At 35.4% G+C, this 17,017-nt stretch overlaps 1 protein-coding gene across 1 annotated transcript in view; it reads right to left on the bottom strand.

Moving 5' to 3' along the window:
- The window catches only part of LOC126973498 (uncharacterized), a 65,048-nt gene that overhangs the window by 32,663 nt on the left and 15,368 nt on the right, over nt 1-17,017 (bottom strand). Inside the window, exon 2 of the mRNA XM_050820827.1 lies at nt 8,379-8,479. Within this exon, the coding sequence (XP_050676784.1) occupies nt 8,379-8,479 (101 nt within the window). The remainder of the gene's footprint in view (nt 1-8,378; nt 8,480-17,017) is intronic.

Raw genomic sequence — 17,017 nt, 5'->3', positions numbered from 1 at the left:
GGATGTCCATGGGCGGTTGCGTCATTGCGTTACTTCATTTATTTGTATTTGTAATCAATAATATAATACATATTTTATCAATAATAAAATACTAAGAATTCCTTCCTTAGTATTTCTTTCTTACTTAGTATTCGTTACCTAGGTATCTAGATGTTCCACGACACTTTTTTTGCTGTTTTTGACCTGATTCCTTTTTATATGTCTCCGAACCGATCATGGAATGTACACCTATATCGATCTATCCCAAAATTTCCACATTATTCTTTTCATTTAGCTGCAAGCTCTAGTCGGTGAATCGTCTATGTCATGATTATTTATTTAAGTCCTGCCATCCTTCTTTGTTCAATATCTTAATTCTTCGCCTCATTCAATACCATGACATTTATCTTCTTCTTGATTTAATATAATATGTATATAACATCCATGGCCTGCCTCTCCCTCGCTGTCCTTCTATGATATGTACAGTACTACTAGTATACTGTTTCAGTCTTCTCTTCTTCTTTTATTCTTTTCGAATGCCGTCCGCATTAGCTCTTTAGAATTGTAAAGTCAATCTACTTTCATCCATTATCTGTACATGTCACACATTTTCCTATCAATTATCCTTCCTTATTTTATATAATTTCCTATTCATCGCTTTCTTAAAATACGAAATATTATATACAGTAATAACTTTGTATTATATTTGTTAATACAAGCCCATCATGAATTAAAAAGGAAATAAATGGAGTGTAATAAATAATATTGTAATAAAAGAACATATAACATCTAATTAGCCAATTATCTTAAAAGTCAATTAGATGCTGTCAATGTAGGTCTCTCCGGAATCAAGTCACGTACCCGTTAACGAATTCTATTTCAAGTTATAATATTATTTTTGTTTAAATTTTCATTTAAATATTAAAAAAAAAAAAAAAAACAATCCGAGAAATTTTCAATGTCCGCCATCTTTGATACCAATACTGAATCAATGTTAATGTGACAGTTGTAACATGTTCATTCAAATATGTTTTAAAAATTTAATAAGTATTGTTGACTAATAGTTGCTCAACTAAAAACTGTGCTATTACAAAAAAGTTAAATATGTGTGTAGACACTTGTTTTAAAAAAGTTCTATTACAAATTTGTGTCTTATTGTTTTTAGCATTAAACAGTCTTTAGCAATTGCTTATATTTAAACACGCAAGCCGAAGCTTCTCGAAGGTATGTCTAACGGATACATTACATTCAAGGCTTTACGGCCGTTTTCAATAACCTATCTGTAATTATGGATAGATTGCTATCCCCGTTTAGTGACAAAATCTTATCTAACATGGTTTGCATTTCAAAATCAAGGACAAGTACTGTCTACGGATAGCTATTCCCTCTTGATACAATTTGTTATTTCCTGAACAATTGTGTTATGCAAAAATAAATCTATATATTGTTTTAATTTCTATAAAAAATAATTATTATGAAGCTATATGTAGTCCCATATTTAAAGTGAATAAATAAAAGAAATATGTTTTTATTCTTTCTTTACAAAATTCAATCATGGAACCGTTTGACAGTTTCTACATATCGTTTGCAGTGATGCGGGACGCAGTGAAAGAAAGTAAAAATGTACACAAATTCTTTATCAACTTCTGATTGATTTAAATAAGGAGAATTATCATAAACAATAACATATTCTTTCTGTGTTACTACTTAATTACTTACTGTGTTACTACACATCTCTGGAATTGATATTTCTTCCAATTTAATATTTCTGGCAATGTTATGTAACACGGAAGTGGCTATTAAATCTGCTTGAATATTTTTTAACTTTACATACATTTCCAGGACAGTGTGAGCAACCGTCTTTTCCAAAATCTGAAATTACAGTAGTTAGTAGTACCTAAACCATTCACAATACATTTTAGACTACCAAAACAAATCTCTCTTTAGTATTTCTTGTTTAAATATAAGCACATATTATTACACAATTATCGTATTATTTATTCATTATATTTCAGTTCCCATCTCTCACAGCTTATCCGTCCTCCCAACGATAGAAAGACTTTGGTAGAAAATGCTATCTGTCGATAGGTTATTGAAAAGTACGTAAGTAAAAGGATAGATTTGTCTTCCTCTAGTAAGTAGGACTAAGTATAGATAGGTTATTGAAAACGGGCATTATATTATATGATGCCACATAGATGACAGCTAACAAAAATTGCGTTCTGTTCCTTTCGTTCCTGAAAGTTTCAGTGTATATGTGCTTGAAAGCGTTGTTGTTGTTTAACAGCTCACATCTCCTCACCGCTTTGGTGAATACCGGGCCTTAGACAGTCCATAGACAAATAGATTTTGGAGCAATATGGACTTCTTTGGCACCACGTCTTAATTTATTGCGATGATCGCCATTGTCAAGTCCACGTTCCAAGCCAACAGGTTCACCAAAGAAAATATATAATAATGTTTGTTTGTAGCCTTTTTGAAAATTGATTTCCGCGCACCCTACAATAATGCTTACATATATATATATATAATATATAAATAAATACAAATTAAGGCATTCATATATTCGTATTATTTCGTAATTTTATTTGATTTTGTAATTAATTTGTAATATCTTTTAAATTTTAAGTATTTTGTGTACCTATTTGAAATTAATTACTTATTTGTGTAACATCCTGCTCGTCTTGTCCCTTATTGTAATAAAAGAAAATGGATCACATTAATAAAATACAACACGTTGTGTAGAGTAATGAAGCACAAACATTTCGTCGATACAATCTGAATTAGCTCCAACGACATTTGAGACAGGCGTTGAGTGGCGGACAGTTTTCACTTGTTTTTGTGAACTGATCAAACACCGGAATGTTAATATCCCGAATGGAATTGAGAAGATCCGACGATTGACTGTATTCATTTTTGATCGCATTTCGAATTTCATTTTGTCCCTATTCGCTATCGTATGTTCTGTAGCATATTGAAGCATAGACTATGATAGTAATTCTAAATATTATAGGCCTGCTGCTACTGCCTATTGCTGCATTTGGTTTTATTTATGGAATAGGAGGACAAACGGGCGTACGGGTCACCTGTTGTTAAGTGATCACCGCCGCCCACAATCTCTTGCAACACCAGAGGAATCACAGGAGCATTGCTGGCCTTTAAGGAAGGTGTATGCGCTTTTTTTGAAGGTACCCATGTCGTATCGTCCTGAAAACACCGCACAAGGAAGATTATTCCACAGGTATGTGGTACGTGGAAGAAAGCTCCTTGAAAACCGCAATGTAGAAGACCGCCACACATCCAGGTGGTGGAGATGATATCCTAACTTGTGGCGTGTCGTGCGAAGGAGGAATTCGGTGGCAGGAATCAGGTTAAACAGCTCATCGGAACACTCCCCGTGATAAATGCGGTAGAAGACATACAATGAAGCGACATCTCTACGCAACGCCAAGTGATCCAGCCGTTCACAGAGCCCTGGTTCCCCGACAATTCGAGCTGCTCTACGTTGCACGTGGTCAAATGGATTAGGATGATACTGGGGTCCGCCAGACCAGAGATTACAGCAATACTCCATGTGTGGCCGGACCTGCGCTTTGTAGAGCTCTAGAACGTGGGCCGGCTTAAAGTATTGTCGTACTCTATTAATGACGCCCAGTTTCTTAGAAGCCAATTTGCTTTGCCCTCCAGATGGCCACGAAATTGGCAATCTCTCGAGATTTTGAGACCCAGTATTCCGATACTAGGCGAGGCTTAAAGGGGAGTGTTGTCGAAGAGTGGTGATACGACACATGGGGTTTTTTTTTGTGGTAAACGCGCAAACTTGAGTCTTCTGGGGGTTAAATTGGACAAGGTTCAATTTACCCCATTCCGCGACCTTCTAAAGAGAGGACTCGATAGAAGACACAAGTTTCTCCCGGCATTGGTCGACGATTTCCCGAGAGAGACCTGCATGGCCTAAGTATACAGCATCACCAGTGCTGTCGTCTGCATAGCAATGTATGTTGGAGGTGTCCAACATACCATTGATAAGAATTCATTACGAAACAGCGTGGGAGATAGCACACAGCCTTGAGGCACTCCAGCATTCACGGGCTTCGGGTTCGAGCAATATCCGTCGACAATGACCTGTATGCTGCGCCCAATGAGGAAGCTGGAAGTCCACTTGCACAAGCCCAAATGATGGAAGTTTTGAGAGGAGCGCCTTGTGCCATACACGATCAAAGGCCTTCGCTATATCCAGGCTAACTGCCAGGCCTTCCCCCTTGCTTTCAATAGCCGCCGCCCATCTATGTGTTAGGTTAGAATGTGTTAGTTAGTTAAGAACCAGAAGATTACCTGCCGACCGACCATGGCGAAAGCCGTTCTGTCGGTCGTTGATCAACTGGTGACCCTCTAGGTATACCAAGAGCTGGCGGTTGATTATGCTTTCATGATTTTGGAGAGCAGGGAGGTAAAAGCAATAGGCCTGTAGTTTGCCGGATCCGAACTGTCTCCTTTTTTTGGATCGGATGGACAAGGGCTGACTTCCATGAGTCAGGGACTACGCCTTTTGAATAAGAGTGCCAGAATAAACAAATAAACAAATAAAAATCCTGACTTAAAGCAAAAGATTGTATCTCGAGAGATGAAGATAGCAACAAGAACCATGTCGCGTATTTTTAAAGATGACTTAAGTCTTGCAGCCTATAAGAGACGTACTCGTCATTTCTTAACTGATAATTATTTAAAAAAAATAGGGTGGTAAACTCTAAACAACTACTAAAGCGGTACGCAAAGGGAGGTTACGGAAAAATTTTGTTTACGGATGAGATTTTTTTTACAATTGAGCAACATTTTAACAAACAAAACGACCGTATTTATGCTCAAAGCTCTAAGGAGGGTTCCCAATTAGTCAACAGAGTGCAGCGCGGTTACTATCCGACTTCAGTGATGGTTTGGTGGGGTATTAGCTATGAAGGAGTGACTGAGCCATACTTTTGTGAAAAAGGTATCAAAACATCGGCACATGTGTATCAAGATACCATTATGGAAAAGGAAGTGAAGCCCCTTAACAACACCATGTTCAATGAGCAAGAATGGTCCTTCCAGCAAGACTCGGCGCCGGGTCATAGAGCTCGGTCAACGCAGTCTTGGTTGGAAACGAACGTTACGGACTTCATCAGAGCTGAAGACTGGCCGTCGTCTAGTCGTGATCTAAATCCGCAAGATTATGATTTATGGTCAGTTTTAAAGAGTACGTCTTGCTCTACATACTATGATAATTTAGAGTCCCTAAAACAAACCGTACGATTGGCAGTGAAGAATTTTCCTATGGAAAGAGTGTTTTGAGGAGTATTATTTAAGATTTTATTTCAGATTGCGAGAGTAATAAGACTTTCCATAATATTGTTCTTTGTAATTTTTTTCTAAAAGTTGTTTGTCTTCTGTTGCCCTAATTATTATTAATTATGGAGGATATTAGTATTGCTTCCATATGTATGATGTGTGATAAACAGACACAAGCCTGTTACAATTTATATTATGTATTATAATAAAGATTATAATATTATAGTTATGTTATGTTACTCAATTATTGGACTTTTATTATTATTTGGATAATTTATGCTATGTCAATAATGTGAGACATAAAAATCTACGCCATTTATAGCCCCTTCTGTAGATTAAATACCACACATGTTTGAATCGCTAAAAAAGTGAGTTTTTTACAAATACATAAGTATTGATGTTATGTGAAAAAACTACTACAAAATAACTACATCATATTCATTGTATGAGATATTATCTATTGCCGATATGTCTATTGTCTATATATTGCCGATTTGACGTACTGACTACTTTGGATTCAAATAAAATGTCCTGTTTGATGCCAGATTTCAGAGTGGAATTAAAGAACAACATTCGACAGTTTATTTCCATTGCTTTTTTTAAATTTTGAATAATGTTAAGATGCAAAACTATATTGGAAATATAGAATTCATGACGATTACGACTTACCATATTGGGCTATCAATATTGGCACAAATTAAATTTATACATTTAATTAGATTTTTATTACATATACAATTACTAAGTGTGCAGAATAGAATACCGAATACAATGTGGTCATCATAATAGATAACCTTTATTTCACCAGGAACTATAATTAAGATCTTTGGTATTTTAAGTTACATCACGCATTTACAATAATACCGACCCGTCGGTCCTCGGGGAGGTGAGAGCGGGAAGGGGCTCGGGCTAGCGGTGGTAGAGTCTTGAGACACAAGCTGTCCTATATGAAATAAATAAATCCATTTTACTTAGGTTATAACATTAGTAAAACATTATTGTCAATTTATCAATTTTTAGTGCAAGAATCAAGCTTTTTGTATAGAATTATATATTGTTATTATTTAAAATATTCTTATTTTAACGAAGAATATAATTTTAATTGTAAAATAAACACATTATTGTATAGGTTATTTCTTACACAAAATAAGCGTTTGTTTACAAAGAACATTATTTTTACATAAATATAAATACATTTTAGCTTAAAAAAGTTTATTTTTATTTTAAATATTGATTTTGTAACTAAAACAGGTATTTTTACTTTTGTTGGGACCTAGTAAATTTATTGAAACGCACCCCATGACTGTTGGACGGTGAGGACGGGGTCCATATAAAATCCTCCATTGTCCTTTGTTTAAGGATAATTATTGAATACGAGTTCGGACGTGGAATGCTTTATTTGAAGAGGATACGATTAACCGCTAAGAGGACACTTTGAATGAATCCCCCAGCCAATATTAAGACCCACAAATATTATTTAAATGTAGTTGTTGAAGTCGACTCACATGAAACTACATAGGAAATAGCGGTAATGTTTAATGTTACCACAACCACAATATATAAACATTTGCATTGTATTGCTTAAATAAAAATCTTTGAAGATCCCTAATTCATCCGCAACTCGCCCAATAGGAGCCAATGTGTTTATGGTTTTCTAATAGTAACATATTTAATTCGACGTTTTGTAAGGTTTTCAGCGGTTTTTTTATGACAATAAGGGACGAGACGAGCTGGACGTTCAGCTGATGGTAATTGATACGCCCTGCCCATTATAATGCAGTGCCGCTCAGCATTCTTGAAAACCCCGAAAATTCTGAGCGGCACCACAATTGCGCTCGTCACCTTGAGACATAAGATATTAAGTCTCATTTGCCCAGTAATTTGACTAGCGACGGCGCCCTTCAGACCAAAACACAATAATGCTTACATATAACTGCTTCACGGCAGAATAGGCGCCGTTGTAGTACACACAATCTAGCCGGCATCCTGTGCAAAGGAGCCTCCCACTTGTAAATTGGTTGTGTTACAAGAGAGAATAAGTCGCGGATATCGCCTACCATCAGATGACCCAAATGTAAGAGCGTTTGCTCTATCGAAAAAAAACAATTACAGTTAAAGCCCAAACTCAAATAACTGCAAGTAGGTGACAGAGTTCAATAAGCGAGGTCATTTTCTCTGGTGTTGAGAAAAAGAACAAAAAAGAAACTTTAAGATAAAAAAATGTATTTTGGTCGATGTACGAGCTAGAGACGATCGCTTATAGTGAATAAATAAATATTTGCACGAATTGTACTCAAAATATTACGGTATCAGTATCTGCTTAGGCATTTATTGCCGATTGTTGGTCCGAAATGTTCAGAATCGCTGGCGAATCGTCATAGACAAGAACGGATAAATTCTGGCAATATGCCAGCTCGAGGCGGCGGCAGCGGTGGCTCGCTTAAAGGCAATATTTAAGCTTTTCGATTTAACGAAAGCACTTTCGCGCAAATTATTGCCTTTATAACTAAATGCTCATTCATTTTTAAATAAATTCATTGCAAAATTATTTAAGCCATCACACTGGTGCCTATAAAGTGGGTCGACTTAATTTATTTAACCGCAATGCTTGATATTCGAGTATCAATTTCAAATAAAACTATTTTTTCATTAAAATATAGTAAATGTTTTTGAAGTAGTGGCTTCTCGAGGTGCGCTGAGTGGGTTCTTTATTTAGTGGTGGATGAGACTGGACCGTCACGCTCGGTTTGTGAGGCTTTTTCGGGTAAAGTCTGCTCGAGTCGACAAAGGGAATTTCGTGCCATCAATTTTTTATTTCGTATTACTAAATTCGCTTCGATGAAATTTTACTTCTATAGTAATCTATTAAGTTTACACCGTCTCCAAAGGACTTGGAGCTCGTGTACTTGGAGTTACGTATGGTTCTTAAATCTTAATCTTAAAAGAGCGACTACCTGAGTGTTAAACAAGAGTTGAGTCCCGCATCGGTCATAAATTTTGGTCACAAATTAAATTTAATTAATCCCAGAAGTGAGGGATATCACTTTAAAAATAAAATATTGTTTAAACATTACCTGGTCCCGGCGACCGGCTGCCACACAGCGTCCTGGGGGGAGTGCGCGGGCGGTAGCTGGTCGCCTCCGTCGCCACCCTTCTCCGTCCGTCTCTCCAAGCTCTGCGTCATAATGTATCTATTACCACAGGTACGTGAGACATTCCATCTTCAGATCAGATGGCAGGCAAAGCGATGGTTCTACGTTATGCCTGATATCGTCATGATAAGATAATATTGCTTACTTTAATGGGAAGCTTACTGAAAAATAACTGTCCTAACAAAAATAACTGGTGTGCATAATAAGTATTATATAAAAAAAACATGTGGACAAATGGACAGTTTACATGATCAGAAACAAAAAAGACAAATCATCGAAAAATATTGCTGAATGATATCATAGACTACATAAAAGGAAAAACGGCAGACCACGTCTTAGATGGAGAGATGATTATATAAAATGCAGACCCAGGTTGCACAGATATTCAGCGAGAGACCGCTCACTGTGAAAAATTTTGGTGGAGGCCTATGCCGAAAGGCAAGAAATCCAAAAATTACCGGTGTAAATAATAATTACTGAAGAAGGAAAATATAATTATATAAATAGAATTTAAATATAGGTTAGATTAGATTAGGGTAAGGAAACATTGGAGACTAAATAAAGGATTGTTAACAAAGGCTTAATTATTTTTATTATAATCTGAATAAAGCCTGTTTTTATCCAAATTGAGCAAAATTTTCAATAAACCCACTTATTTAGATACAATTTTGGAATGGGTATTTCAGCGAGATTTTTCTACTTAATTGGTTAATCTACTGATTAGTCTCCATCATCTACTGATCAGATTGCTTCTTAAAAAACACTATCAACTATTCGCTCAGGCCTTTAGTCATAAAGTTTGAAACAACGATGATATATCGGGAAATTCTTAAAATCTCAAATCAATGTAAATATTCCGTTTTTGTGTGAGCATTGTATTTAAAACTGTATCGTATATGAGTCCTTATCTCAGACTATTCCTTTTTCAAATGCTGTTGTTTTTTAAAATAATTGTATTTCAAATGGCTAGTCCAGGATTTTCACTGCTTGACACGGATCATGTTTTTCACTGGGTGGGTTTACTAATGTTATTTAGTCGAATAATTTGAATGAAATGAAACTTTTAAATTCGTATTTCGAGTATATCGAAAATCTTATTCAAAAATCGATCTTTTTATTGACCTGGCGTCGAATATAGAACTGACAACCATATATAGATTTTTATAAGTTAAGCGCGCATCCTACAAAGTATTCAAGCCTACACAAACTTCACCATAACTAAAGGTTTAAAAAAAAGAATTCAGGCGTTATTACATTGATACGAAAATGTCGTTAACAAATAGAGATTTGAGTTGGGAGTTTTTTTATTTTAATGCTTTAGATATTATTAATTTTCTACTACCAAAATAATCAAAAGATGGATAGGCGGGAAATAGAGTGGGGAAACTACATCAATCATAATACCTATTATATCTCGAAGTTTGAATCAATATTTAAGTAAATGCTAACTCTCGTCTTCGTAGCCTTTTCTTTTTATTGCCTCGCAGGGTAAATAATAAAGAACTCTGGAAATAAGTCTGTATCAGTGTTTGACGGCTTGTATGCATATCATTCAGAATCAAACATGTCAATATATAAGAACCTCGTCCCACAGAGGATACCCCGTTAAGTTGAAAGTGTAGAACGTTGAAAATACATTCGTGTGGCGTCATGCGCGAGCGTCTACGTCACAATAGAGAGCCTCGTTTTTGCTACTTTTCAGTTACCCGCTTATGAAAATCGAAAAACATTAAAATGCTTATAGCATATTTAAAGAAGACTTATATTTGTGCTCAGAGTACTTTTAATATCTGCTTCATTTGCAACAAGTTGGAATACTTAATGATGTCCTTAATGACCCAGCCGCTAGATTCATGACGTCATATTAAATACAATATAATATGTTTAGTGTCTTATACCGAATGTATCAAGGAGATTGTTCCATGGAGCTCCGAAATCCACCAAAATATAAGATATCATCACATTCAGATGTGTATCGTTGCTTTACCAGACACCTTCATCCTCTCTAGTGGGGTATTTCAAAGATCATTGGACAAGGTATATGACCCGTGTGCTCCTCAGTGTTCGTAACTTATAAATATAGCTACTTAATTAAACAATCCAAGAGAATGTTATATTCCAATATTCTTTTGTTCAACATGTTTCGCGTGACGTCAGCCACGAGTCCTGACGTCTATTATACGAATCTGCTTTTGAAAATGGATGAATATTTAATTTAAAACTTTTCTGAATGTATTTATAATATTTGAATTTGAATGAGGTTGAACACACCTTAAAAGATGATTCTAATTAAGATGAACTAACGGTTTCCTCGTATAAGTCTAGTCAATAGAGTAATTAATATAAAATGACGGTACTTTCAATAACATTTATACAAAAAATCAATACCAGCTTTCGCCTACAAGTTTAGCTCTTCGATTGACCAAAGATTTTGTGTCATTCACTCTTTTTTGTTCGCAGTATTTCCGTACGTGTGTGAGTAGATTAAGCCTAATCTACGCTTAGACGTACACATAACTGAATATCGGTTGTATTTTTCTAACGATTGAAGTTAATGTATCGTACTCTTTTGCCAACTCAGTGGCCGATGGGAGTTAGCGGACGGTGCCCGTGTCATTGATGTAAATCCTGCCATATTTTATGTATCGAAGTATAGCACGCCTACGAGACGTATGTTTAGGGTTTAACTTTTAACTAAGTTTGTATGTGTGTATGTGGACGTGGTGATCACAAGGTCTAATTAGTTTTAATGTTTGCCTTAAGAATAACTAATAAGCGTTAAAAAAGATTTAATAAATATGTTTCTGTTGATTTTAAAGAAGTTAATGTTTTTGTTCAAATTTTTGCATATTTTTTTTCGATCTATTAAATAAATAACATTATAGAGTTATAACTCATAAAAGTGTTGTTTTATTTTTAAATTACATTCCAAAAGCTCCCTATAAATAGTATTTCGAAAATGGGGCTATTATTACATTGAGATTGTAATTTAAATCCAAAATAGATAAGGGTTCTAGGGTTAAGATAACAAACAGTGTAAAGGCTGATAAGTGACGCCAATTATTGTGATTTGTTCTATTGACTTATTTTTATCTGTGTTGTACGAGATGTAATCAGTGATAATATGTGACTATTATGTCACATATTAAAAACCTTATAAACTACTATTAAACAAATTAATAGGTGTGACAATATGAATTTTATATAAATGAAATAATCTGTTATGGAAACAATACTAAACAGTAATAACATGTGGCAAGAGAAGATTATTTAGCTAAACACAAACATTTGTAATACTTATATAGTAACAATAAAATATATTCTTGACGTGGACAGTTAAATACTTAATTAAATTTGTCACCAAAATTTAATTTAATTATTCCCAGAAATAAGGGATAATACTTTAGAAAAATAACTTTAACAAAAAAAACAATCGACTTCAAAAAGACAATGGATATAATATGCACCAAAAAGTATAAAAAAAATTGCATTTTATATCTATTGTTTTAGAATAGTGTCTAAATATGTGAAGATATACTAAATTTTACAATGCAGCAATGAAAAATCTAAAAATTAATGTAAATTTTTCATCCATACGTATAGCAAATTTAAGACTTTTATGGTTTTCTCATGGATGCCACTGTCAGATCTGGACGAAATTAAAAAACATTGAGACGGAAAACACCAGCTTTCAAATAAAAATACAATTATCAAAATCGGTTCACCCAGTCGAAAGTTTTGACGTAACAAACATAAAAGAACCGACGAATTGTTGACCTCCTCCTTATTTGAAGTCGGTTAAAAATTACGAATTGTTTATACTAAAATACTAAAAAAAAGTGGAAGGCAAGTGACAAGTGATGATGACAAAATTTTATGTTGTAGTTTGATATATAGTTTATCATCCACACTCACGCACACTCGGAATACATAACAAATTTGCTATGAAATTGAAATTGAAAATGAGCTCTACGTCGAGCTAGCCTTCAATTCGACGTCGAGCTTACCACTATTGAAATTCATATTCACAAACTCATGACAGCTCGACGTCAAACTGGAGGTTGTTCCGTTCGTCGCTGTTCTCTAAGGTGAGTTAGGGATTTACTAAACTTCTAATCGGTAAAAAACCGTTTTTTTTTTCTAATGCAAATAAACTAAAACTACTATGTTAGTAAATTTTCTTCACACAAAAACGTTATAGTAAATAATACTTGTAGTGTTAGCTATAGGATACATAGTCTATATTATCATTTTCTTGAATAATTTTTTTAAATGTTGCAGAATATCTCATAGGTTCTTATCTCAAAAATATTAAGGGCTCGCGAGAGTCTTCGTCTAACCGGGATTTTTTGTTATATACTCCATATTGAAAAATAGTTTAAATATTATTCTTTTATTGTATTTTGATTTGAGCCGACGGTCTTGTTACCAGTGTCTAAATAAATAAACTAAAATCATACGCATGTTGTTAACAAACAAAAAAAATCTTCATTTGACCCGCCCGTTGACTCTTTTTGTATTACATTATAAGATATTTCTGACTGACTGTTTTATAGATAAAAGAAAGTAAAACCTGTGCTAATTGTAAGTATTTTTTTTGAAGTGAAACTTTTATTACATCGTCTCGAACTTTTTCGTCTGTGCGTTGCATGTCGCGTGACGGTCGGGCGGCGCCTATAGTTCGCAGCAGCTGACCGTGTAGTGTATAGACTATTACTCATTTGTGCCAGTGCTCCACGCTATTTTTTTGTTTTTGTCAGTGTTTAATGTAAATGTTGTTTATCAGTGTTTAATGTAATCCTTTTCTATCAATATGTTTAACCAGGGCTAAGACACAGAGTTCAATAAAAATATTAGTTGGAGACTTAGTCTACTTTTATTATTTCCCATTATCATTCCAATTTTCCAAATATTGAAATAGTTTAAAAAGAGATTTTTATATCCTTCAATGTCTATAATGTTAAAAACGTTTCACTTTTACCGTGGTTTCATAAAACCACACAATCCTTTTTTGTTTTATTTTATTTATTAAGTTTTATCGTTGCTTGTTTGGTTGTATATATGTCGTATTTATTTCAATAGAATAACAGAAATCCCATTTATTTTAGCAAAGATGTTGCGATGATTCAGCTACAAAAATTGTTAGATATGTTTGATATGTTGACCTCCGGTCACGCTCGTACTGCTTATGCTAATAAACATATTAGAGCAACTTTGCAGGAACTTGCCACAATTTTTTTGTAATGAAAATAAGGTACGAAACGAGTAGGACGTTCAGCTGATGGTAATTGATACGCCCTGCCCATTACAATGCAGTGCCGCGCAGGATTCTTGGAAAACCCCAAAAATTCTCGCTCGCTCTCGTCTCCTTGAGACATAAGATATTAAGTCTCATTTGCCCAGTAATTTCACTAGCTACGGCGCCCTTCAGACCGAAACACAGTAAACCTTACACATTGCTGCTTCACGGCAGAAACGCCGTTGTCACCCATAATCTAGCCGGCATCCTGTGCAAAGGAGCCTCCAACTTGTATATTTTCAATAGTGAGGGCAAGGGCTGCATTAATAGCCTTAACACATGATCGGAATTGGTACGAACTATCGAATGCAGTCCGGTAGGGGGCCATATTCAATGGTATGTCGCATTGTTCATCGCACAAAATTATTATTATTACGGTTAGCCTCAGTAGGAACGCCGAATCATATCCGGCCCGATGGTCCGGCCGTACAAAATCCGATCATGTGTTTAGGTTAGCCACTACGAGTAGCACCCGTTCACGAGCATGACGCATGAACCAGCCATCGCCTCCGTCAACTATATTTTAGGGTACCTAAATATAATTATATATCCTAGCACTTAAAATTTTGTATCGTTCCACTGATAAAAAATCTGCCCTCAAAAAAAGGTCAGTCAGCAAAATATAGCTACGCGTCGTACTAATGGTGATACAGGGGAGGAACTAATTAATTTAATTAACTTCCATAAAAGAGAAATAGTTTGAAATAAATTCAGCATCCCGAGAAATTACTGTTTTACGACGATTTCGTAAATCGCCTGATTTTTTGGCTTGTTTTAATATATACACTATGCACAATTCACGAGCAGTCATTTTAACAAAAATGTAGTAACAAATATTCAACTAGCATCTCACATTTCATCAGTTTGTTTATATTTTTCACTTTGTCACTTTGTGGAATCAACTACCGGCAGCGGTCTTCCCGAACAGATACGACTTAGGGACCTTCAAGAAAAAAGCATACTCCCACCTTAAAGGCCGGCAACGCATTTCTTGACACACCTGTTGTTGCGGATGTCCATGGGCGGTTGCCTCACCTCTCCCCATCCCGTGAGCCTCTTGCCCGTTTGCCCCCTCTCATATAAAAAAAAATATTTTGAGCGAATCGCCTACAAAATAGTAGCTTTTGATTTTAACAAGTCAAGTTGAGGCGAGTTGAGGCGAGGCGGTCGTCGAAGTCTAGGCGTTGTTTGCTTAGCGAAAACCCATTGTCATAGAAGAATTATCAAACTATTCAACCTTGATTAGTTCCATAAAAAGCCGTAAATTTTCGTTGCGCTAGTGGTGCGTGAGCGAAGTTAGTGAATATGAAATTGACACTCACCGCTGCCGCAGCGTCGAGCTGGAGGTGTTGCTTAGAGAATTGCACTTCAGAAGCCAGAAACCATCAACGCGCTCAGCAGTGAGGGGGAATCACGAGCCGGGCCGGAGTAGTTCGTTCAATTATTGTCAATTAGCAATGGCCGACCCCCGTATTGTTTACATTTTAGTTGCAGTTGCAAGTTAGAAAGAAATTACGCCGATGTGAGGTGGTGGCGGAGGAGACGCGGGCAGGGAATTATTGTGGACAGAATGCGCTGCGTACAAATGTGATTAAATACTCTTTCTAGCCTGTTCTATATTCTGAGCATCACATTCAGTTTAATTATAAGACACAGCTGAAGAGTCAAAGACATTGTTACGTTGAGTGAGGAATGTGAATTACTAAGATCGTTCGCGTCTGAGGAGCATCCCCATCTTGAAAGTATTTCGCTGCGTCAAATAATACCTTTTGAGTTGGAGAAGCTACGACTCTTGTTTGTTTCAATCGTCAATTATCTACCAAATACGTACAAAAAATATTAGTAAGAAGACATAATATAGGCTGCTATTGAAAAAAAAACCCTCGTCAAACAGACAAATCTTAAAATGTAGATAGTTATAAGTTGAAAAGGGCTTTTAGTAAGCATTTTATTAATGGTGATGGTGGTGAACTATAAAAACACTATATGACAGAGTCAAATGGTGCTCAAAACGTAAATGAATGAAAGTGGGCGAGTATATAAACGATGGTAACAGTATATTATGTGCGGCTCGGGGAGATAACCATTCTGCGCACTTTTATGGAAATCTGAATGCGCAGAAGTTTCTATAACTTATTACCGGCCCATTATCTGAATATTTAGAAGGATTGTCTGTGATAGCTTATAAGCGGGTATGGTTCCATTCACATGGAGCTCCTCCAGACTCCGTGCTGTTGGTGAGTGACTGACTTAACACGATGTTCGGTGAACAATAGACTACTCGGTCGCCCGACCTCACTCGCTTCGACTCCTTTATAAGGGATTTTATTACAATAAAGTTTACCCTCGAACCTCTGAAACCGAAGCTGAACTGTGCAATCTTATTGTTGCTGTCTTTGAATAATAAAATGTAATATTACTTAACTTCGAACGAAATTTGTTCAGCAGGCTTCGGGACAACATTGTGCGGAGATGTGCATTCAGGAATGTTCAACATTTGAAAATTCAAAAATGTAGGTATCCATTCCTTTTTAGAAAATGTGTAATGGCCAATATTGAATTTAAAGTTCAGTTCAGTAATCCCGAAATAAAAAAAATTTGGTAAAAGTGAACATAGTTAATTTTAATTTCGTCGAAAATTATCAAACAAGTCAAAGGTAAAGCCGATGATTTGCCGGCCGCTTGTTCCAGGTCTTATTAGGCGTTATTTTGCGGAAATCCATAATTATACAAATGATTTAAGTTTTCTTTAGTGTTAATTCCGCCAATATTTGTTTTTACAACAATTCGACACGTGTTTCGCCTCTACACGAGGCATCCTCAGAACGTGTTGCCAAAATCTGGCACGAGATTGTCGTTCGAATTGTTGTAAAAACAAATATTGGCGGAATTAACACTAATGAAAACTTAAATCATTTGTATCTATATTATGAATTTAAATATTTATTTTGTATGAAACTTTCACTTTTATAATTTAAGGTTTTTTATTGAATAATTAATTTGGCTTTACTCTATGGGCTAGTATATTTTTTGCATTTATTTATTTGGCCTATAAATATATTTTTTAAGCTTCATTGTTTTGTGAGTATAGAACAAAGATATAGTTTTAATATTGTTATTTTCATACTTTTGAGTAAAAATAAAGACATTCGTAATGACAAGTCAGAATGACCATCTCTGGTTGCGTAAAAATAACAGTTCTTAGGTTGGACTTATTGTTTGTTTTATTAAATAACTAGGTGACCCGGCAAACGTTGTTAAG

Source organism: Leptidea sinapis, chromosome 29, assembly GCF_905404315.1.
Source record: "Leptidea sinapis chromosome 29, ilLepSina1.1, whole genome shotgun sequence".
Lineage (NCBI taxonomy): Eukaryota > Metazoa > Arthropoda > Insecta > Lepidoptera > Pieridae > Leptidea > Leptidea sinapis.
Note: the sequence above shows the minus strand (reverse complement) of the source record. Positions and strands in the feature narration are given on the sequence as shown.